Genomic DNA, 24,320 nt, shown 5'->3' with positions numbered 1-24,320 from the left:
AAAACTTTAAATATTAATCATTACTGAACACACTTTGGAAACTGAAATATGGAAAAGCTGATGAAAATAGAAAAACAAGCTATGGGGAATAAACCCATATTAACACTGTTGTTCTATTGATATGGTTTGTAAACTTTTAAAAACCTTTTAGATTCCTCTGATCTCTTCTTTAAGGACATCTTTTCCCCGCTAAAGTTCAACCACTGGGACCCCCGGCCAACATGACAAGAGCGATACCCTGCCCACTGTAGGAGTCTAGTAGCAGGGTGAGCATGCTATCTGCCACTCCATTTATCTCTATGAGACTGCCAAAGGGAAGCCTCTGCAGTACTTGCAGAGCCGCACCTCCCATGAGACGACCTGAAGCGACCGCTTCAGGCGGCGCTATGCCGGGGCCCCAGGGAGGGCGGCATTTTTGCTTATTTAAGCCAGTCCAGGACAAGCTGTCCTGGACTGGCTTAGCACCGAGCGGTGGATTGGGGAGGCCGCTGGAGCAGCGCTGCTCCAGCGGCCTCCCCTCACACTCAGGCAGAGAGCAGGTCCTCTCCGTGCCTGCTCTCTGCCAGCGAACGCCGCTAAGCCATGCCCCCTCCGCTCTGCCCCCTACTCCGGGGAGGGGGGGGGGGAGCGGCTTTCTGTCGTCCGCCTCAGGTGGCGATAAAAGCAGGTTCACCGCTGAGTACTTGGCTATCTTCAGCAATTTCATACAGAAGAATAGAGTGTCAGCATAAACAAACTGGACCCACTTTCTCAAGACACTTACCACATAGCTGATATATAAATAGTTTACATATGGTAAAACCTGTTTAAGCCTAGAAGATAGAGCATATCTCCTACAAGTTATTGCAGACATGCAGCAATAGTATCTAGCAAGGATTATTACCTACAGAAAGCAAAGTTCTCTATTAAAGTATATTGCAATAGGGGATACCATAATTGCTAAACATATTAACCACTTTAAAATGCATCAAGGGATCATTACAAAGGCAAATGTCCCATAAAAAAATGTAAAATGCTTGAAAAAGGAGGTTAAAATTATACATCTGGATTATCTGTCTGTCTATCTATCTATCTATCTATCTATCTATCTATCTATCTATCTATCTATCTATCTATCTATCTATCTATCTATCTATCTATCTGTAAGTCTGTCTGTCTGTCTAGCTATACATCCTTCCACCAACACTTGCGCCAGTACTAAATAATAACAGTAATGAAAAATTTCTTGTTAAACATTGCCACCTAGTGGTAAAGGATGTAGTTACACTTAAATGTAAAGTAAAATATTATATACAGTATATATGCTATACATATACACAAAGGCAACAAGGTGGACAAATAGTGACCTAAAGAATTATCGCTATTATCCAATAGACCTTATATGTGATGAAATTTTAATTATAAAAAGGCCCGTATATGGCAGCACATTGTCCTCAGGACTCCACAGTGCGCACCTGTAGGCACCACTTACAGGATAAAACACTCTTTTATTACCCATATATATTAGTAAAATAAAACTATGTAAACATACCTCATGCAACTGGAATAGTATGGACTTATAGTAGACTATAGATATTGTATAATTGATCCCTACCAGAGCAATCTGCTAAGCAGCTATGTATATGAGCCCTTTTGGACACTGCTCCCGTCAGTAGTATCAAGTGACTTAAGTGACTACCTACGGAGGTGTTCCAATACATTTTTGTCTCCTGCACAGACTTACAAAAACAAATTCTGCCTACTTACCTTTGAGGGGATCTAGTGAAGAGTCTCCATTTGGGTCCCTGGCGCTCCTGACCTTTGGCCAACACATGAGTGATGAAGTTGTTCATGGAGCATCACCTCTCAAAGCCTGGAAACCTATAGTATCTAGCAGTTTAGTTTACATAAACAGACATAGATCATTTAGAATCATTAATAGGTAAAGGATCAATAGGCTGCTATAGGCTGTATACAAAGGTAAAGTGATAGGGGATACAGAGGTGACAATTGCTAATAGCCCCTGGATCCTCAGGGAATCAAAAGGCTTTCTACAACATTAACACCAGTATTATAGATAGCACATGGTAAGTAGGGACCCCATATTTTACAGTCCTATGAAAAAGTTTGGGCACCCCTATTAATCTTAATCATTTTTAGTTCTAAATATTTTGGTATTTGCAACAGCCATTTCAGTTTGATATATCTAATAACTGATGGACACAGTAATATTTCAGGATTGAAATGAGGTTTATTGTACTAACAGAAAATGCGCAATATGCATTAAACCAAAATTTGACCGGTGCAAAAGTATGGGCACCTCAACAGAAAAGTGACATTAATATTTAGTACATCCTCCTTTTGCAAAGATAACAGCCTCTAGTCGCTTCCTGTAGCTTTTAATCAGTTCCTGGATCCTGGATAAAGGTATTTTGGACAAACAATTCAAGTTCAGTTAAGTTAGATGGTCGCCGAGCATGGACAGCCCGCTTCAAATCATCCCACAGATGTTCAATGATATTCAGGTCTGGGGACTGGGATGGCCATTCCAGAACATTGTAATTGTTCCTCTGCATGAATGCCTGAGGATTTGGAGCGGTGTTTTGGATCATTGTCTTGCTGAAATATCCATCCCCGGCGTAACTTCAACTTCGTCACTGATTCTTGAACATTATTCTCAAGAATCTGCTGATACTGAGTGGAATCCATGCGACCCTCAACTTTAACAAGATTCCCGATGCCGGCATTGGCCACACAGCCCCAAAGCATGATGGAACCTCCACCAAATTTTACAGTGGGTAGCATGTGTTTTTCTTGGAATGCTGTTTCTTTTTGGACGCCATGCATAACGCCTTTTTTTATAACCAAACAACTCAATTTTTGTTTCCAAAATGAAGCTGCCTTGTCCAAATGTGCTTTTTCATACCTCAGGCAACTCTATTTGTGGCGTACGTGCAGAAACGGCTTCTTTCTCATCACTCTCCCATACAGCTTCTATTTGTGCAAAGTGCGCTGTATAGTTGACCGATGCACAGTGACACCATCTGCAGCAAGATGATGCTGCAGCTCTTTGGAGGTGGTCTGTGGATTGTCCTTGACTGTTCTCACCATTCTTCTTCTCTGCCTTTCTGATATTTTTCTTGGCCTGCCACTTCTGGGCTTAACAAGAACTGTCCCTGTGGTCTTCCATTTCCTTACTATGTTCCTCACAGTGGAAACTGACAGGTTAAATCTCTGAGACAACGTTTTGTATCCTTCCCCTGAACAACTATGTTGAACAATCTTTGTTTTCAGATCATTTGAGAGCGGGCTGTCCATGTTCGGCGACCATCAAACTTAACTGAACTTGAATTGTTTTGTAGAAAGAAATGGTCCAAAATACCTTCATCCAGGATCCAGGAACTGATTAAAAGCTACAGGAAGCGACTAGAGGCTGTTATCTTTGCAAAAGGAGGATGTACTAAATATTAATGTCACTTTTCTGTTGAGGTGCCCATATTTTTGCACCGGTCAAATTTTGGTTTAATGCATATTGCGCATTTTCTGTTAGTACAATAAACCTCATTTCAATCCTGAAATATTACTGTGTCCATCAGTTATTAGATATATCAAACTGAAATGGCTGTTGCAAACACCAAAATATTTAGAACTAAAAATGATTAAGATTAATAGGGGTGCCCAAACTTTTTCATAGGACTGTACATTGGGTTCCAGGATCTTGACGTTACGCCTCTGGCTGTATATTATATATGTACTGCCACCATCTTATTATAATAGTGCTGCTGTCAGTAACATGTAAACTGGCTTCTATGTGCTGTCTGTGATATGCAGAGATCCACAAACTAAAGTGGTGGTCATGCACTGCTTTTTGGAATACACTTGGACTGAGAGGATATGTACAAAGATACTCCAGTACAGCTGGAAAGGCTGTCATTCTGCTATTTGATATATAAAGTTGAACAGCATTACAGCTCTCTGCGTGGTTCTCTACGCCACAATAATATATAAAAGGGCTGAGATACCTCTATTGCCACAGTGGCAGTGTGAACAGTGCTGTACTACAGTAGGCATTTTCTATTATTTGGTAACTGTGAGAATAACAATATAGCAAAGACTTGGTATTTGTGCAATTTCCTGATATATCCCTTATGTCCATTTGTGGCAGTCACTTACTTGGTACTAGCAGTGACAAAGTGTCAATATCGATAAGATGGACGTGGTCAGTGATGTGACCTGCTGAGGATTATTGTATGGAGGTGGGACAGCCCTTTACAAGATAAAATACAGGTTAACTTCATCCACCAATAAGGGGAACTCCCAATACTCCAAAGGAGTCCACTTACATTATAGTGAATGCAATGTCTTAAGGCAATTTAAAACTGAAGCCTATGAAATTCAACCATTTGCTTCTGTTTTATCTTCTTGAATATGATTTATTAAAGACGTCCTTATAGCCTTGCTACATATACCCCTGCAACTAGATTTATGAGATGCTGCCCATGGTAAATGTGTCCTGACCTGTATAAACAATCCTTGATACCTTTAATTGGGCCGTACATGTCATATAGTGCTATGTATGAGGTCGGATAATTGCAGAGAATATATATCCTATGTCTTGTAGAGTTTCCTCAATGATTACAAAGAAACCCCTCTAGATGCCATCATTTATCTAACTGGTGAATGCAACTATGGAGGAAGAGTAACAGATGAGCACGACAGGCGTCTTCTCTTAAGCTTGCTAGACATATTTCTTTGTGAAGCTATAATTACCGAAAGCCATTACACATTCTCTCCCAGTGGAAAATACTTTGCTCCAAAGAACGGTACCCATGACAGCTACATGGAATACATAAAAAGCCTTCCTCTCAATGCTGATCCAGAGGTATGTGACCTAACAATAAACCTTAATAGATGTCAAGTAATAAGCAATTCGGAACAGTAATCAGCTTTCTGCTGCTAAATATTAAGGAATCATACCTTCCAAGGAGATATGCATATCATATTAAATAGATCAAATACGTCAAAAATAAAGCTATTGATGTTTCACTGTCCGATTAATAGTGTCAACCTATTGTAACCAGTAATATTAATAATATAGCAGTCGTCTATTTAATAGTAATTTGGTATTGGTGAAATCTGCATACTGTATAGTACTATGATTCACACAGCTTACCTATATGGCTACTGTCTTAGATGTGTATATGTAATACGAAAACATTCTAGTGTCTTTATATCCTGTATATATTGTAATATGGAATTTGGGTTGGTGGACAGTTGACAGGTTTGGCCAGTTAGTCTCAGGTGCATGGCAATGTTAGGAGTTTATCCACACATAGTGTCCGAGGCTCCATGTAATTACTACTAGAGGTAAGAGTTTTATATGCCACGTATAAGGTAAGTTCCACGGATAGGATATGTTCTAATTAGAGATGAGCGAACACTATTCGATCAAATACATATTTGATCGAATATTTGGCCGTTCGGGGTATTCGATTGGAATCGAACACCACGATGCAAACGCAGTAAAAATTTTTAGCCCCTCTCACTTTCCCTGGCGCTTTTTTTGCACCAATAACTGTGCAGGGGAGGTGGGACAGGAACTACAACAACGGGGGCATCGAAAAAAAATCGGAAAAAGTAATTGGCTGGCTAAATCAGGTGACCTATAATTTAGACGAATGCTGGATTTAACATTCGATTAATTTGAGACTGTGAACTATGTGACTGTGAGACAGGGATAGATGTACTGGCAGGGTTAACTAGGAATTAGCTTTATTTAGGTGGGAATGTTACTCACCCAGCTCTTTGGGGCTCTATCTGGTCGGGATCCCTGTCAGCTTGCGATATGCGCAAGCTGACTTTTTCCCATAGGAATGCATTGACCAGCATTGATTGGCCAAATGCCAATAGAGTACAGCATTCGGCCAATCAACGCTGGTTGTGCCAGAGGAAGTAGAGTCTAAGATCGGTCCACAGCAGTTTCTCAGATGTAGAAGTGCTGAGTGTGCGTTGAACCCTGCTGCACACTCAGCTCTGCTGCATCTCAGATGTAGCAGTGCTGAGTGTGCGTTGAACCCTGCTGCACACTCAGCTCTGCTGCATCTCAGGTGTAGTAGCGCTGAGTGTGCGTTGAACCCTGCTGCATACTCAGCTTTGCTGCATCTCAGGTGTAGCAGAGCTCAGCGTACATTCAGCACTGCTTCATCTCCAATGTGGCAGTGCTGGCTGTGTGCTCACCCTGGCTGCATGTTCGGAGTAGCTGAGCTGAGCGCACAGCCAGCTCTGCTTCATCTCGGCATAGGAATGCATTGACCAGCGTTGATTGGCCGAATGCCATACAGAGTATGCCGGAGGAGGCGGAGTCTAAGATCGGTTCACAGCAGTCTCCATTCTGGTCCAATATTAGACTCCGCCTCCTCACAGATGAGCCTCCGGCAGAACCAGCGTTAATTGGCCGAATGCTGTACTCTGTATGGCATTCGGCCAATCAACGCTGGTCAATGCATTCCTATGGGAAAAAGTCAGCTCCCGCATATCGCAAGCTGACAGGGATCCCGACATAATAAAGGTACTTGATGCCCCCAGACATGTCCCAGTTGCATTCCAGGGTGTTGGCATCATTTCCTGGAGTGTGATAGTGGACTTGGTGACTCTCCTGAGTCGAAAGGTCGGATCCCCTGAAACGAAGCATTTTTCCCCATAGACTATAATGGGGTTTGACATTCGTTTGAATAGTCGTATATTAAGCGGCCATTCCAAACGAATATCGAATATTTTACTGTTTGCTCATCTCTAGTTCTAATATAGTGCTTTACTACATTGCATTATATTCAGTTTCATGAGTTTTTATTAGTTTGCATGGCACGCAAATCTTTCATATGTGGCTCATAGTAGCCTTTAATAAATTCATGAATAGTCACTAGAAAGTTGATCTTTAAAGCCTTTACTGAATATATCATAGTGGAATACTACTTTTTTCAGGTATTTGGACTCCATGTCAATGGAAATATTACCAGAGAACAGAAGGAGACTGTGGAATTATTTGATGGAATCCTTGCAACTTTACCAAAACAGGTACTATACATATTAACATCACAATTCAATGACTGTTTCTTCCAAAGACCCTTACCATTTATATTGTCATGTAGGTACTGGGGACAATAGTTATAACTAATGGAAATATTGTGTATTCTAAAGGCTGTTAAAGAGTCTACATTAGACAAGGGTAAATGAGCTCTTACATAGGGTGATCATCAACAGAACAATGTTAATATTTGATCACAATTCTACGTACACCTATCCAACAAACATGCAAATGCTAGTTTATTGTTGATCGCCTCTTTTTATGCAGGTATAGAATCATTGTCAGGAGTAAACCCCCTGATGTGAACAGAAATTGTACTGAGAGCAATCATGCAATGTGTATGGGAATGGATGATTGTTTGTCTGGACATACTCCCAAAAATGTAAACATTTTACTAAACTTAATCAATGATGATCAATGTTCAGATTTTACAGTTCATTTTCCATAACTTAGGCCTATCAGGGAAGACCTGTGAATCTTCATGGTTACACAGTACAAACAAGACCTAACCTACTACCATGATTTACTCTCTTTCAATGTTTCCCTTCCTACTATCAGTAAATTATAAAGAAGCAGAGATCTGATTGAAGAGAACAAGGCTAGGACTACAAAGGGATTTTGGCAACGACTCCTGTCCGACAAAGATTGCTGTGCAGGCCTCTGACTCCTTCACCAATATAAGTGAATGGAGTTGAAACATGCTTCAAAAAAAATGCAGCAGTGCTTGATCTGTATGCAACTAGAACTCTTGGGGTCGCAATGCTACTCCATTCACTTGTATTGGTAAAGGAGTAACAGGCCAACACACCCACATTTGCTGACCAAGGTTGCCATGTAGCCCACGCCTAAAGCTGGCAATGTACACTACATGTCTGTCAAAGCCACATTTTCCAATAAGACCACTGTAATATCCTTGCCCGTTCAGGCTTCGGCGCCATCTGCCTATGATTCCTTGCAATAGATTCTTCTTGTACTGTCTGAATACAGTCCTATTTCCTCACCTCTGTAATTGATTTTCCTCTACACCCATCTCTTTCACCTGGGTTTTCTTCTTTCTTCTGTTCCTCTAATAGTTAATCTTAGTTTTACCTGTGCGATATCAGCAAACTACAATTAGCTGGACTGATTGTCCTGGAGGCAAGAGCAGTGAGTGAGTGGCATCAATTGTCTTACAGGTCAGTAGTTATAACAAAGCTGTGTAAACAAGAGGAGGAATAATTTCACATAGCAGGCAAACAAAATAGCATTTCTAAAGCATTATATTTAGGAAAAGTCTTCAATTTACATAAGCTACCAGTATAGATAGGATCCTTGAGCTGGGACAACCCCTTTAACTTTTCAGCATAAAAAGAGAAGATTTACATGACTAAATGACAAGTTATACGGAATCTTTTCCCCAAAAACTTTATAGCAATCATCTCTTTCTGTTGTATAACATGATAGATGCCTGGAGATTACACTACATTTTTCATATGTCAGGTTCCTTTTTAAAGGGGTCTGTCAGCACAAACATCCATTATAAACGAAACTCATAGTACTGTAGGGCGATACACACAGACCTCAGTGGTACCTCCAGCACCATTGAAAGATCTCAGTGGTGCTGCTCCAGCTCTGAGAAATTCAGCACTTGAATCTAACACTTGAGAACTCATTTTGCATATTTGTAATAAACTAAATTCCTCAGTGTTGGAGCATCAAGTCACAATACACAAAAGGTACCAGTAGAGTTCTATGTATTTAGTTTATAAATGATGTTTGTGCTGTCAGATTCCCTTTATGGCTAAAACCGTCTTGTAAAATTCTAATGATAAAACCACTTTTCATAAATAAATAAATAATACTGGTGAAAATAAGAAATTCATTAATATATCTTATTACTGAAATATGCTTCCTTGTCCACTTATAAGGCTGAATTACTTTTTTACATAGAAGTCTTTGGAGAAGGGGAGGGGATAGGAGGCCACTGGAAAAAAAAAAACACAGAAATAACTGAATTTTTCAACACAAGGCTCTAATACTTCACAGCATGAGGCAATAAATAAATGAACAGCCTCCTCCCCCTCCCCTCTCCATAGGCGTCTGTGTGTGAGTCTAAGCATAGAGATTGATTCTAGACAGACAACAGTCTGAGTGAAAGGAAGGAGGGGAAAATTGCCTAATAAGTGGAGAAGGAAACATATTTCTTTAATAAGAAATATTATAAAGTTTCTTATATTCAACTGTGATATTAATTTATAAATATGATTTTAGAATTGATTATTATAATTGAGGTTAATAAACTAATAAAATAATCAGTGTTTGCATTTTACTCTTTTAACAAGAAATAAGCTAAATTCAACGCACTGGGATTTTATTGACTACTATATTTGAAGAACCTGTCAAACTGTTGAAAAGTTTTATTATTTTGTGAACTATTTTGATTCATATCCCCATTGTTTTGGCTGAGTATGATACAAAATGCTATCTTTATGTACCTTTGTAATGTCATCTGTCTACTGTCTAGACAAGTGGAGGTGGAAAACCAACATCTGAAGTTGTCCAGGAACTTACAGTTGACATTCTGTCAAAAATACCAGAGGATTTTAATGTAGAAGAAGTCAAGGTACAAGTTATATGAAACTTTGACGATTTGTTTGAAATAGTATAAGAAAGAAACAGTATTTTCTGTGTCATTGTTCTAGACTCAGATTTTCTTCCATTTATATAATTAATTTTCACATATTACAGCATATTTAAGACATTTAATACCAAAAAGAAGTTAGTTTCCTGTAGAAATCATATAACCGTACATAGAAATGGAGCACTGTGGGGGACTTCTATATAAATGTTAATAATTTTTATGTTAAAAGCTTTCATATTAATTACTAGAATTGGTAATTCATATTTAGATTTATTATGAGTTTCCCTCTAGATAGCATTTTGCACTATCCATTGAGGCATAATCCACATATAATTAGAAATTGTGATTCAATATGTTTTTCTATTGAGAATATGACTAGTATGATGGATATATAACAAGGCAGGTATACTGGGAGATTCCGCTTATAGTGAAAACAAAATTATATGTGTGTTTAATGTGACGACCATTATTTTATAGACAATCGTCTTGGCTATCTCACTCATAAATTTGACTTTTGCGCCAAAAAAATCAAAAATTTTTATTTTTATTATTTTGTTAGTATTTTGTAAATCGATCTCTGTCTTTAACTAGTGCCTGAATCCTTCAGGGCATGCTCTTGATCGTTCAGTGAATAGAATTCAAAAAGCTCATGTTGACATATAAAACCATCCACACCCTGTCCTTTCCATACATTTCTGACCTAATCTGCCTGCCCACATGTAACCTCCGATCCTCCTAGTCCACTCTGCTCTTATCCGCTCTTCACACAACCGTCTCCATGACCTCTTCCGTGCATCCCCCATACTATGGAACTTACTACCACAACACATAAGACTGTCCCCCACATAACACACTTCAAGAAACCTTGAAGACTCACCTATTCGGGAAGGCCTACAGACTCCAAAAACTCTATCGTCCCCAAACCAACATCTGAATAGCGTCTATCCTCACCTACTGTCTCTATACCTTTTCCTTCATAGACTGGATAATGCCAGTCCGTCACTGTTAGTATTATACTTGTTTTGTATATTTTGTTTACTGTATGTAAACCCTCAAATGTACAGAACCATGGAATGAATGGTGGTCTATAAATAATATTAATAATAATTCAAGCATGTCTTGACCGAAATCTGATCCCAGGTCTCTTCCACTTGTTCCAAATCTTGGTGCACACTAGTTATCTCACTTGGGTGCGAGCTTTTACTTCAATTCTACCCTCAAGTGTTCTCTTTGCTTGAGGTCTGGGGACTAATGCAGCACCTCTACTTCATTGTCAATGAGCAATTTCTTCACTAATCTCAACTTATACTTCAGGTCATTGTCCTGCTGGAACACTATGCTGTCCTTTTCATACATATAGTACTTGAGTGTACAAAGTCTTAAAGGATACTCACATATATGGTCAGATATATGGTCTTGTTTTTTATTGAGACCACCATCGATCCTTGTCAAGTATCCAATGCCCTTGGCTCAACTACCCTATATTATCAGGCTTCCTCAATAAACTTAAAAATTCCTTCAGTTATATGACACCAATCTACATAACTAATCTCCCATTTCCTTGCTTGCTCATTCTCTGTGTTGTGATGCAGTCTGGGAATTGTAGAGAGAACACTAGAGATGAGCGAGTACTATTCGAATAGCATGCTCCCATAGGAATGAATGGGAGCGGCCGGTGCGCAGGGGGTTAAGGGGCCGGACACCGGCATTGGCTGCATGCCGGCTGCGTCCATTCATTTCTATGGGAGCGTGCTATTCGAAACTGCCGTTTCGAATAGTACTCGCTCATCTCTAGAGAACACTAATCTGATCAGTTTAGATCAGTAAGGCAAAAAAGAACATTCTATATAGGAGCTCAACTAGCTAGGATTTTTGGAGTGTCTGTCAACAAACTGTTGACTGGTTCCAATAGCAATAATCAGAAAGCTGAAATGTATAATTAGTATAACACAATTAAACTATACAATACATGTAAACTTTTGGAACAATCAAGCAATGTAGAATTCCTACAGCAAACATTTTTCCTATATTATTGTATCTGATAAGTTTAATGCTTTCATTTCAATATATATATATATATATATATATATATATATATATATATATATATCTCAAACTGATAAAGTTTTTATACAATTGTAGCATGTTTTCTCAACATAGCTTACAATAGCTATAGAATCTAGAATTTGTAAGTAGATTTCCATAAATTTGTACAGCTTAAAAACAGGATTATCTTTTAATGTTGTAAGTGAAATGCGGGTCAGTCAATCACATCTACCTTGCAGTAATTTATGTACTGGATAATATGCACTTCTCCAGTCGGCTGGGTTGGAAGAGACCCCTTTCGGTTTACAATTTTCTAACATTATTTTCATAATAAACTTACATCTCCACACCTATAAGCATAGTCCTGGCAGCGATGAATTTTGGATGCCACTAAAGGAGTTGCTTCAGGGAATTCAAACAGCGCAGACACCCAGACAGTCACATATTTGTATGTTGCGATGTACAACCCTAATGATATTGAACTGTATACTTTGTTTTGTGACTTGGACTGTCTGAGTATTCCTTTGCTACCATCTGAGACTTGTACTACTGCTGAGTTTTTACTGTTGTGATCTTACGCAGATATTGTTTTTTCCTCGGCTGTGACCATTTCCAGTTGTCATTTGGTGTTGCCAAGGCAAAAAGAAAGTTGGGGGTGGTGGAGGAGAATGGGTACAGGGTTCGTGGGTTGGGGGTTTGAGTGTCTTTGGGGTCTCCTCGTTCTTGTTTGAGGCTTTGGGGTGTCGGTGAGTATACAGGTGATGGGGGGGCTTAGGGGTGTTTAATAGTCCATGGGGGGTGGGTGGAACAGTCCGTGGGTTCTTTTGCGTGGTGGGTGGGGGGTTTAATAGTCCATGGTGGGTGGGTGGTTTGATAGTCCATGCGTCTCATCTTCCTCTTGTTTGGTGACAGCTGGACACATGCAACTGCCATGTCTGCACAACACATAAGAACAAGTACTGAAGCAGAAGGGTAATAAAGCAGAGGGGTACCTAACACAAGCAAGTATTAAATGAACAAAGTTTCAGAATATCTCACAGATTTTTATTTTATAATAATAAGTGAATTACATATTTCAAAAACATCTTGCCTAACAGTATACAAGGATTCATGGAATCTCTCTGGAATGACTTATGTAGGTATAGTAGTAAATAGTTGAAAAAACAATGGATTTCCAACATAGCAAAGAAGTAACATACAAGGTCAAATGTATTTGGTCGACTTGGGTCAGAGATTTAGGTTACTATTTATTAACCATGCAAAGCATACATTCGAGCATGATTGGTACACAATTACATATACAGTAGGATACTTTGCTTATTGCCATAGTTGTGCTGTATGTACTTTATATAGTAGATGTATGAGGCACTTTTAAAACCTATTTCAAATGACTTTTTTTCTTCTTCCAGAGACTCTATCCGACTCAGTACACAGAATCTATGAATACTGTGCTGGTTCATGAGCTATTGAGGTTTAACCGCTTGACCTCTACCATCCGGATGAGCTTGCAAGATTTAAACAAAGCCATTTCGGGTCTATCTGTGATGTCCAATGAGCTTGATGATTTGTTCAGTAGCATGATTGTTGGTAAAGTAAGTCATTTGTGCGCTATAGTAAGTGCGTCTTAAAATATGGCTCACCCATAGGGATTAATATGCAAGTGCTGTCACAGTGTATTAGGATTCTCATTACTCATCTTTCTGTCTCCACATTGCAAAGAATCTTTTTCACACTTCAGCTTCTTCATTTCATATTCCCCTGACACTAGTCATATCTACTTGGTAATTATGTTTTAAACACATATTGTTACCTCTTTCAGTATCAAAGGGCCTGCGGTTTCTTATCTTCACTAATACATATATGAAAAATATACAGTGGGATCTATTACCCTTAAAGAAATGGGAAAGCAGCTCATAATTCAGAGTCAGAAAAAATAGTATTTTACTTATACATAAAATATGTGTTCTATAGAGAAGCCACTGGGAAATGTAGCCATGTTTTTATCATTCTGCTTTACGGAAAAAATTCTGATTGAGCAGCATAAAGAGTATTTTATGTTACTTTTGTTTGAATAACATTATTATTGAATATTGAGACATATTAACTTGCTGGGTTAAATGGAATTTTAGTTTCCAAATGAATTCCTTGCCCATCTTTCAGTAATAGACAAGCTGTTAATAGATTTTACAATACAAACGGTTGTAAGGGCTACAACTGGGAAATAATAGAGATGTAGAGAAGTCACTAGCAACTGAGAAACAAAACCAGTGCTAGAATAAGTTTTCCCCATGCCCAATCGAATTTCAGTGGAAAGATCCTGCTATATGTAGTGGTGCTTCTAGACATTTTATATTGGCTTACAAAGGTCACCCCCGCCCCAAACTAGAGAAGGGAAAGTGTGCAGATAGACCACATACCTTAGAAATGCGTCGCTTCCTGCAGACAGGGAAGGTTCTCTCCCTACTCATGGACACTAAGATACACACTCTCCATCCACTGAAACAAATGGGCAAAATTCAAGTGATCTTAGATTTCTGTAAGTACTATTCACTTCAGTGCAGGCCCTGTGCCAATAACAATGTAAAGCAGAATTATAGAGGAATTTTATTTTATAAGACCATGGTGATCTAAGATACTGTTTGCACCAATTCTTGGGGGTTGTATTGTTATTTACAGCCATTGCATAGTTTGCAATACAATTCCTACCGTAAAAAATATTCAAGCAGAAACCCAATTGATTCATTACATATCAGGGCTTGTTCACATCTGCGCCCGGTCTCCGTTCTGCAGGTTTCCGTTTCCTGCACAAAACAGAGGCAGGAGACGGAAACCTGCAGGCATTTGAATGGGTTTGAAAGATGTCCGGCCGTGAGCAGCGGTGAGCGTTTTATGCTCTCCGCCGCAAAACCATTTTTTTTTAAACCGGACACAGAGTCGGACATGCAGTACTCTGTGTCCGATTTTTAAAAAACGGTTTTGCGGCAGAGAGCTTAAAAAACTCACTGCCGCTCACGGCCGGACCGGTCTGACAGGTTTCCGTCTTCTGCATGCAGAAGACGAAAACCACAGAACGGACTGCCAAACGCTAGTGTGAACCTAGCGTCAGTCGGAGCTGTGAAGATATTACATGTCATAACCCAACTGTGAGCAAAAAAAGCGTAACACTAGTGTGGTCAGAGATCTAAATTATTATAAAGCTAAAAAAGGAATTCATGGTAAAATGTAAAATCTCTGTTTGTAACCAGCACAAAGTATGCACTCATATACCATAATGCAGTCATTCTCAGTAACACACATTATGCTTTTAGGTTCCCTCTGTCTGGTCAGCCAGGTCATACCCATCACTGAAGCCCTTAGGCGGTTATATAACAGATCTTTTGCAAAGACTGAACTTTTTCAAGGTGAGATCTTAACAGTAAAGCAAAAAAGTAATCTTCATTGTCATCCGCTTCTACTCTGCAGAGAAAATAAACATATCCAGATACATTTCCTCTGCTGCAGTAAGTACTTACATTTGCATAAACAGAACACTTTGTGATAGAATACTGTAGAAAATCTTCTTTTTATGAAAATTCAAGCAGATTCATGACCTCTGGTGTATAAAACCTTCCCTGGGAATTAAGAATCCTTGTAGCAACAGCTTAACACACCCTCATTTCGGAAGATTTATGCCTCATGCTATTCCTGGGATGTCTAATGTTTGCTGTTAGCTTTACAGTAGTGAGACATTATTTGGTTTAGGATATCTGAACTGTGTGGGCAATAATTTAATATAGTGTTTACACATCAAACCTTTCTATAGAAGCCTGCCAAGGGATAGTGAGTGGCAGAGAGCTACAATCTTCTCAGAAGCAGTAGTAAATTACAAGTTTACTGTGGTGTGAGTCATCCAAATCCTTCTTCAAACTGTGCTATGTCTACCTACCAGGAACTGTTGTCAGCCAGATGCTCCAGAAAAGCAGTTAACTATTTCCTTCTTTCACTGCAAATAGAAAAATATGCTGCTTTTCTTGAATATATTGTACAGCCCTAATTCCAAAAAATAACTCACTTAGAAATTGATGGCAGCAACAAATATCAAAAAAAGTTGAAAAAGTAACGAAAAACAAATTAAGGCTAAGGCTTTGTGACCTATACAATATTTCCCTTATATTCTACTATCAGAACTGTTCTACACAGTGGCGTAACTAGGAACGGTGGGGCCCCAAGCCGAGCATTTGACATGGAGCCCCCTTACTTCATTTTAAGACCCCAGAGTATAATGATTGGAGACCCAGGGGAAGATACAAACATAAAAAAAAACATGTTACTTACCTCTTCCTGGCTCTGGCGCACTCCTGCAGATCTCTTCAATGTTGGACCAGACATCACCTGACCCCGGCCGGCGTTCCGACACATAATGACGTTAGCCTGGGCCACATGGCATCTGTGATGTCACCAAACAGGCCTAAAGCCTGCTGAAGCACAGGAGAGGTAAGTAACAGTGTTTTTTATTTTACCTCACCTCCTCTGGGTCTCCGGTCATTATACTCTGGGTTCTGAAAAGACCCCAGAATGTAATGATAGTAGTGTTTTCGGGGCTCGTAGGCCTGTGGCCTCACTTACCAATTCCCGCTCCTGCTCACAGCTGCCTCCGCAGAAGGGGAAGCGCAGGCGGCCGTGAGCAGGAGCGGGAATCGGTAAGTAAATAGGGCCCTTTACCGGCTGGGGTTACTCCAGCAGGTAACAGCCTATTAAAAAAAACAAAAAAACAAACATCAAGGGCCCGCCAGGCCCCCTAATGTCTCCGACCACTGCTACCCCAGTAGTTACACCACTGGTTCCATGAACAGGAATGTTCTTACTAGAGAACAGGGGTGTTAGGGATGCTATAGGGCTTTTACCAGAAACAACATTCATCACATAGTCACAGGATAGATAATAAGTGTATGATCACAGGGGAATCCATAATGACAACTAGGGTTATTGAGCCCCTTTTTGAGAAGAGTGGTAGTGCACTTGCATATTCCCTATTTACTTCTCTGAATCAAATGGAGTGTTGTTCTCCACTATTTCCATCAGTGTCATAAAAAACTGTATCTTGTCTCATGCCATTTCTATACTACTGTGATAAAAATGTAGTTTGACTAGCAGTTTACAATACACTTTCATGTGCCAGAATTAATATGAAAAAGATGGCTTTGATAAAGTAAAGACTGGTTTACATCCTTTGCATCATCACAATACCAGCACCCTAGTGGTCATATGGTTTGATGATGTTCTGACACAACAAGAGAGGGGACCACACACAAATATATAGGCCTGTGTCACAGAGTCATCAAACTGAACTCACTGCTGAGCTTCTGGGAACATGTGACAGTCTTGTCATACGGGGAATCGATGCTCTAACTTAAGAAGTAAGTGAATTCATTTTTGTTAATAAGGTGTTTGAGTGACCATATTCTTCCGTTACATAATCCCTTCAAAGACTTACTATTAATAAGTGTATAATTTACATTCATCTTTTATTTCTTTTGTTTTAGGAATGGATTGAAAAGGGGACACCCAAAGTTTTCTGGATCTCAGGGTTTTTCTTTACCCAATCTTTTCTTACTGGAGCCCTGCAAAACTATGCCAGAAAGTATAGGACCCCTATAGATTTACTGAGACTCCAGGTTCAGATAACAGATCATTATTACACCAATGATATTGATGCTTCTCCGGTAATTAGTTACTTTAATGTTAAAGTTATTTTTGCTTATATATTTATGAATTATATTTTATTGTATGATACTAGATGGAGTAATTGTAACTATAAGATAACATATACGATTTAGAGTATAATGGGTTCAGCTACCATAGTTCTGCTATTTCTTCTTCCTTTGCAGCCTGATGGCATATATATTAATGGTCTCTATATGGAAGGAGCCAGATGGGACCGAGACAAACATATGATTGGTGAATCTTTCCCAAAAGTTTTGTATGAAAGCATGCCTATTGTATCCTTTCTTATAAGATAATGTACTTTATATACATTGTATAAGTGAAATGTTAACCATGTAATCTTAAATTTTCTGCATGTGCCTTCAAAGTAGTTACTCAAAATAAATTACATTGCAATTTTTTATTGCTAAAGCAGAATGGCACTTTGGAATCAGCAATGCAGACATCATGTCATGAGTTGTCCACTTCTACATTTATAGAATGGCTGATAATGAAGAGAACCTGTCAGGTGGTTTTTCCAATATAAACTGGTTCCATTAAGTGCAGGATGAAGTACTTCCCTTTTCTTCAGTGCCTTCTGTAATCTTTTTTGTTGTAGCACGCTGTCCACTTGTTAGTCACATCCCCTGGACATGACTGAGATCCCCCTCATAGTCCCCTCACTGCCTGATGTCACAAGGGAGATGTCATCAATCACTTTCAGGGGATGGGATTAACAAGGGAACCAGGCTGAAGCTACTCCCCGCCCCCATGACTACTTAGGGTAATTTACATTGGACTTTGTATGTTTTCAAACATTCATACCTTCCCTTTGCTGCAACAGAAAGATTAAAAGCGGAACCAATGCATCTTTGTATACATCTGTGTTGGTTCCTGGCATCGATGTGTGCAGCAGCTCTTGAAGGCCTTTCACAGGCCCTTAAACTTCATAGAAATGTATAATTTGGGGATTTGTATGTATCTGTGTGTATAGATTTGCTCTCATCCTGTATATACAGGAATTGTACAATACCTCTTCTCTAATTCTGTATATGTGGACATTGCACAGTACCATGTCTTTAATCCTGTATATATGGCTACTGCACAATATGGCGATGCCATACCCCCTTTTCAGAAAGTGGTAATGGTGGCATAAAACTGGCTTTGGCATGGACCATTTGCACTACTGGCCTTGAAAAAGTTGCAAACACCTGGTCTATGACTTTTTTAACGCTATGTGGCTAAGGGAAATATCAATGTCATGTATTTACATACAATACTCAATGCTTTCCCATAATAAATATTTTTTGTTAGATTTTTTGCCAGTTTTAGAAATATTCTTGCTGTATAAAGAGGTATGATTGAGTTTTATAAGGCATTTAATTCCGTTCATTTGAAGCCTTCTTATCTACCACCCATTTCTTCCAAATTAAGTTAGAATAGATAAAAACACAACTTTGAAATAAGTTTCCTTTACAGACATATTAAAGATATGGCTTATTCCTAAAGAAAAAGTGTCTCAAGTTGCTTCCTTTTATCAATGCCCAGGTAAAGTACCAATAGTCAAAGCTGCAAATTTGGCTAAAAATAAAGTAGTTTTCAATTCATATTAATTAACGTTCTGTGCTTTAAAAATGTATATAGTCTTCTACCATATTAGTAGTATTAGTACAAGCAGGGCCAGCTCCAGGTTTGTGTGGGCCCTTGGGCAACAGAGCCCCAGTGAGCCCCTTTTGGAGTAACTCATGCACACAGCATCAAAAAACCTATTGAAATTGGGTGTTTTTCCTGAGGCAGACCTACTGAAGTGGACTGTAATACAGTCCATTCCATGTAAGTACATAGTAGAAGACACTAAGGATACAAGATTGGTTGTGTGCATGAAGCCTTATTTGGGCATTGGAAAGCAAAGAGGAATTTGAGCTGGACACCTGCCTTGGATTCTTCTTTACTTTCTTCTCCTGGCTCACAGTGCAGAACCTCAGTACTCTGTTGCTATTTTCCACCATTGATTAGGCCCAAATGAATTGGTCTAACCAGTGAAGAGTATCAAGCTACAACATCTGAATCAGCTGCAGAATCTGCAGCAAGATCCAGAAGGATGCTTTTCTTTTTCCACCTTCATGCTCCAATTAGTTTCAATAGGAGGCAGAACAGAGAGGAATCTGCTGCTGATTTAGGTGTGAAATCCGCTGCAAAATCAGTGCCAGATTCCACTGTGTGAACAGGGCCTGATACTGTTAATATTTCCACTCCACAGTGGTCCCCTACACACAGTATTATATGCTCCACAGTTTTCCCACATACAACATTATGTGCTCCACAGTGGCCCCCAGGCAGCATTATGTGCTTAGCAGTGGCCTCCAAACAGCATTGTGTGCTGTGCAGTGGATCCCACACAGCATCATATGCTGCACAGTGGCCTTCACACACCATTATTTGCTCGACAGTGACCCCCACACAGTATTACATGCTCTGCAGTGGCCCCCAGATAGCATTATATGCATCGAAGTGGGCTCCACACAGCACTATATGCTCTGCAGTGGCCCCCACGCAGCATTATAAGCTCCGCCAGGGCCCCCACACAATATTATATGCCCCACTGTGGCCCCCAGACAGTATTACATGTTCAGCAAGGACTTCCACACAGTATTACATGATTCACGGTGGCCCCCATACAGTATTATATCCTCTGCAGTGGCCCCACATAGCATTTTATGCTCCACAGTTTTCCCCACAGCATTATATGCACCGCAGTGGGCCCCACACACAGTATTACATTTTTCACAGTGACCCCCACACAGTATTATATGCTCCACAGAGTCCCCCATACAGTATTATGTTCTCTGCTGTGGCCCCCACACAGTATTACACAGGCCCTTTCCATTAGCAGTACGTATAGGAGCTGGGGAACCAGGCTTTCCCTGACTGCTATAATGGTGGTCCAGGGCCCTGGCCATTTTCAGCTTGCCACGGGTACCGTACTCTACGCTACTGCCAAGTGGGCCCTGTCAGGAGCTTGGGGCCCTGGCACTTTCCTGGGCGCTGACGCTTGCCCCAAGTACAAGTATCAAAAGGCAGGAGGGTCTACATACTGCTGACATACAGTATCTATATAAAAAAGCCATTGCATTGAATACACAGAAGTAATAAACAGAGCAAAATACTTCCATGCATTGCTCACATAATACTGACATACATTGCCTAGATATTAGTGTCATACAATCCAGATACAATAGACAGATACTAGAAAGTGATGCTACACATTACCTAAAAGTCATCTAAAGAAGTTACCATAAGTATTATGAAAATTTACATGGCCTATAAGGAAAAAAGTTTGATATGGATTATCAATGGTTGAGTTCTTGCTATGTAGATAAATGCAGAACCTGACTGAAAGAGAAAAAAAAGTTGCATAAGTTCCTTCCACCTTGGTGGCTACATCTATGTATGATAATAATATAAAGGATTTATGCTACTGTATTGTAAACATTGTTTATACTTGTAAACTAGTACCTGTAAGTATTCTTCATGGTGGATTCTTGAAATTATCGCATTCACAGTTTACAAAACAAGTGCTCGCCGTGGAGAACTCTCCACAACAGGACATTCCACCAACTATGTGCTCACCATCAACCTGGCAACAGACAAACCCCCCAACCACTGGATTAACCGAGGCGTGGCGTGCCTGTGCCAGCTGGACTACTAGTGCGAAATAGAAAAATACATTGCTTGGACAACTATATGTGCCCACTCTATTATATATTTCCTTACTCAGGAAAGGCAAGTGTGATGAATAAAAATTGTCATATCTAGCGTTCAATGAAATAAATCATAAGTCATCATTAGTCTTTAAAATCATTTATGATAATTTTCAAATATATAACTCCTATGTGTCAACCGGCTACAGACTAAAACACACCCTAGGAGTCATGCAGTCATGTGTATCCCCCTTCCAACAGTCACATCTCCTACTGTCTGAAAGGTAACAAGATGGAGCTCAGGGAAAAGTGTAACACATGACTACAGACTTCTTTGTAGTCTGTAACCAAGGAGACACTTACCCTTGGTTCACATCTGCGTTTGGTAATCCGTTCGGGGAGTCCACATGGGAACGGACTACCAAACGCATTTGCAAGCGGTATGCAGTGAAAACACACGGACCCCATAGACTGTAATGGGACCAGATCTCCACACAAATCATGTGACAGGAAAGTAGATTGTGAAGTACTTTCCTGTCCGCATGTTCTCTGCAGAGATCTCGCGGCAAGCACACGGACCCCATTATAGTCTATGGGGGTCCGTGTGCTTTCACTGCACACCGCTTGCAAATGCGTTCGATAGTCCGTTCGGGGAGGGGGGTCCTGATTACCGACACAGATGTGAACGAGGCCTTAAGTATGATATGAACTATATAAACAAAACAGATAATTTAGTCGACTAATTGTAAAACTGATTTCCTTTTTATTTTATATGCACTGCAGCAATAAAAACTTTGGTTACAAAATTAAAAATTGTGCAAACCCTCTGCAAAGTTAGTACCATAAATCTGTCGACTTGTTTATTTTCTTAGTTTTCAAGGTTATGTTAATGAAAATCATTATACCTGTCGTTATTGTGTTTAATCTTTGTATAATCACTAGTGTTATTATGTATATACGTACAACTCTGAATAGGGTTGGCACATAATACATCTATCAGTGGATGGAGCCTGAAATGTATCACCCAGCTTATCAATTCAGAGTCACCGAACGCTGTCGCAGAATATTCAGTGACATTTTCCTAAATAAAAAGTACTTTATTTCACTGTAAATGAATGTTTCCATACTCGGCAATGTAATAACCTATTTATAAAGCAGGCGCAGAATCTGTGACCTCCCTATTACAGCATTTTCAATATTAACTCTCATCAATGGTGACATTTTACTTTATGTGCTAATATTTTTATGTTTAATCACTATTTATGTGGTATTGTAAAATGATAATCTTCATAATTAATAAACTGTATTGCATATTAATTTATGTACTTGCAGTCTGCTGGTATCAGTAACAGAAATGGATCTTTATAATGTAATTCCTCTCATATTCCCATTTGTCAATAAACAGAGTGTATGAAATTTGTATCCTGATAAGCTATTATTTTAGCAGGTAATAGCACTTACAGTATATTGTCTTTATCAGGCTTGTATAAATATATTACCGTATTTTTCGGACTATAAGACGCACTTTTTTTCCCCCAAATTTGGGGGGAAAAGAAGGGTGCGTCTTATAGGCCGAATGTGGCGCCTGGCATCCGCTGTAATAGAGAGGCGGAAGCCGGCAAGTGATAGACGCCATTACAGGTGCCGGGGCCTGAGACATCGCTGCCCTGCCCTGCATGAAGCCAGCAGCGGGAGGAGTGATGCTATTCTGCTCCTCCGTCCCCCCGCCGCTGCCTTCATGCAGGGCAGGGCAGCGATGTCTCAGGCCCCGGCGTCTATCCCTCCCCGGCATCCGCCTCTCTAGTACAGCGGATGCCGGGTCAGTATCAGCGGCCCCTTCTCCCCCGGGGCCGGTCCCCACCGGCCCCGTACCTGTAAAGTTGCAGGCCGGCTCTTGCGTGGCGATATCGCAGGAGCCGACCTGTTCGGGTGACAGCCGGGAGCCTAATGAGGCTCCCGGGCCTGTCACTGCTGTATTAGTATTGCGGCTGGTCTCTATGACCAGCCGTAATACTAATAGACAGAATGTCCCATAGACGGCAATACAGAATAAAATAGTAAAAAAAAAAAAAAAAAAAAAAAAAGCTTTAAAAATATATAATAAAAATATGAAATAACTAAAAGTTCTAAATCACCTCCTGTCCCTAGAATATATATATATAAAAGTAGAAAATCATATATCATAAACCACTGGTTTTTTTTTTTCAATAAAAGGTGATCTAAGCAATAGATATTCCCCAAAATGGTATAACTAAAAAGTACTTCTGGCCCCGCAAAAAAAAACACTCTATGCATCCCCGTACAGCTGCAGGGTCACCTGTCAATGTGGCCTTGCAGCTGTTGCAAAACTACAACTCCCATATATTAAATATTTTACCAGTTTTTGCTTCAAAATTTTTTTTACCTATTTTCCTCCTCTAAAACCTAGGTGCGTCTTATAGTCCAGTGCGTCTTATAGTCCGAAAAATACGGTACATCTTATATCACTATGTAAAAATAATGTGATGAGACAGCCGCCTATAAAAATAGCTTGATGAAGTAATGGTAGCTTCACACTTATATTTAGCTAAAAAGTGCTGTATTCCTTCACCCAGATAATGCACAAGATTTCTTTAGTTATAGTAATGGTAAAGGATATTGGCTTATGATTTGGGCATACAAGAATGGTAGGTTGTGGAGAGGAATACTCTGACCACCATCATCAAAGGCCCTCTCTGATCCAGTACGACTGCTGGGATCATGGCTGCACCTACCATGAGGCTAGCTGAGGCTCTGGTGGCAAGTGCAGGAGATGTGTGTGTGTGTGTGTGTGTATATATAAATGTGTATATATATATATATATATATATATATATATATATATATATATATTATTTATTTATATACTGCTCAAATTAAAGTGGAAAAACACACTGCATGCACATTTGTGGCCTGCTGGAGGTCATTTTGCAGGGCTCTGGCAGTGCTCCTCCTGTTCTTCATTGCACAAAGGCAGAGGTAGTGGTCCTGCTACTGGGTTGTTGCCTTCCTACGGCCCCCTCCATGTTTCCTGGTGTACTGGCCTGTTTCCTAGTAGCGCCTCCAGTGTTTCACATTGCACCACAAACTGTTCAGAAGTTGGCAGATGTTTTAGTCTGGTCTGGGAGCAGATCCGTTAGGAGACCATCCGCAACCTCATCAGGAGCATGCCCAGGTATTGCAGGGAGGT

At 39.9% G+C, this 24,320-nt stretch overlaps 1 protein-coding gene across 1 annotated transcript in view; it reads left to right on the top strand.

Moving 5' to 3' along the window:
• Positions 1–21,120, top strand: part of LOC142203618 (dynein axonemal heavy chain 3-like) — a 927,911-nt gene extending 906,791 nt beyond the window's left edge. Inside the window, exons 73-81 of the mRNA XM_075274510.1 lie at positions 4,601–4,861; positions 6,961–7,053; positions 9,567–9,665; positions 13,139–13,321; positions 15,038–15,130; positions 17,252–17,431; positions 17,597–17,707; positions 18,902–18,959; positions 20,975–21,120. Coding sequence (XP_075130611.1) covers positions 4,601–4,861; positions 6,961–7,053; positions 9,567–9,665; positions 13,139–13,321; positions 15,038–15,130; positions 17,252–17,431; positions 17,597–17,707; positions 18,902–18,959; positions 20,975–21,120 — 1,224 coding nt within the window. The remainder of the gene's footprint in view (positions 1–4,600; positions 4,862–6,960; positions 7,054–9,566; positions 9,666–13,138; positions 13,322–15,037; positions 15,131–17,251; positions 17,432–17,596; positions 17,708–18,901; positions 18,960–20,974) is intronic.
• The last annotated feature ends 3,200 nt before the right edge of the window (positions 21,121–24,320 follow it).

Source organism: Leptodactylus fuscus, chromosome 5 (genome assembly GCF_031893055.1).
Source record: "Leptodactylus fuscus isolate aLepFus1 chromosome 5, aLepFus1.hap2, whole genome shotgun sequence".
NCBI classification, from domain to species: domain Eukaryota; kingdom Metazoa; phylum Chordata; class Amphibia; order Anura; family Leptodactylidae; genus Leptodactylus; species Leptodactylus fuscus.
The sequence above is the reverse complement of the archived record's forward strand: the minus strand, read 5'-3'. Positions and strand labels throughout refer to the sequence as shown.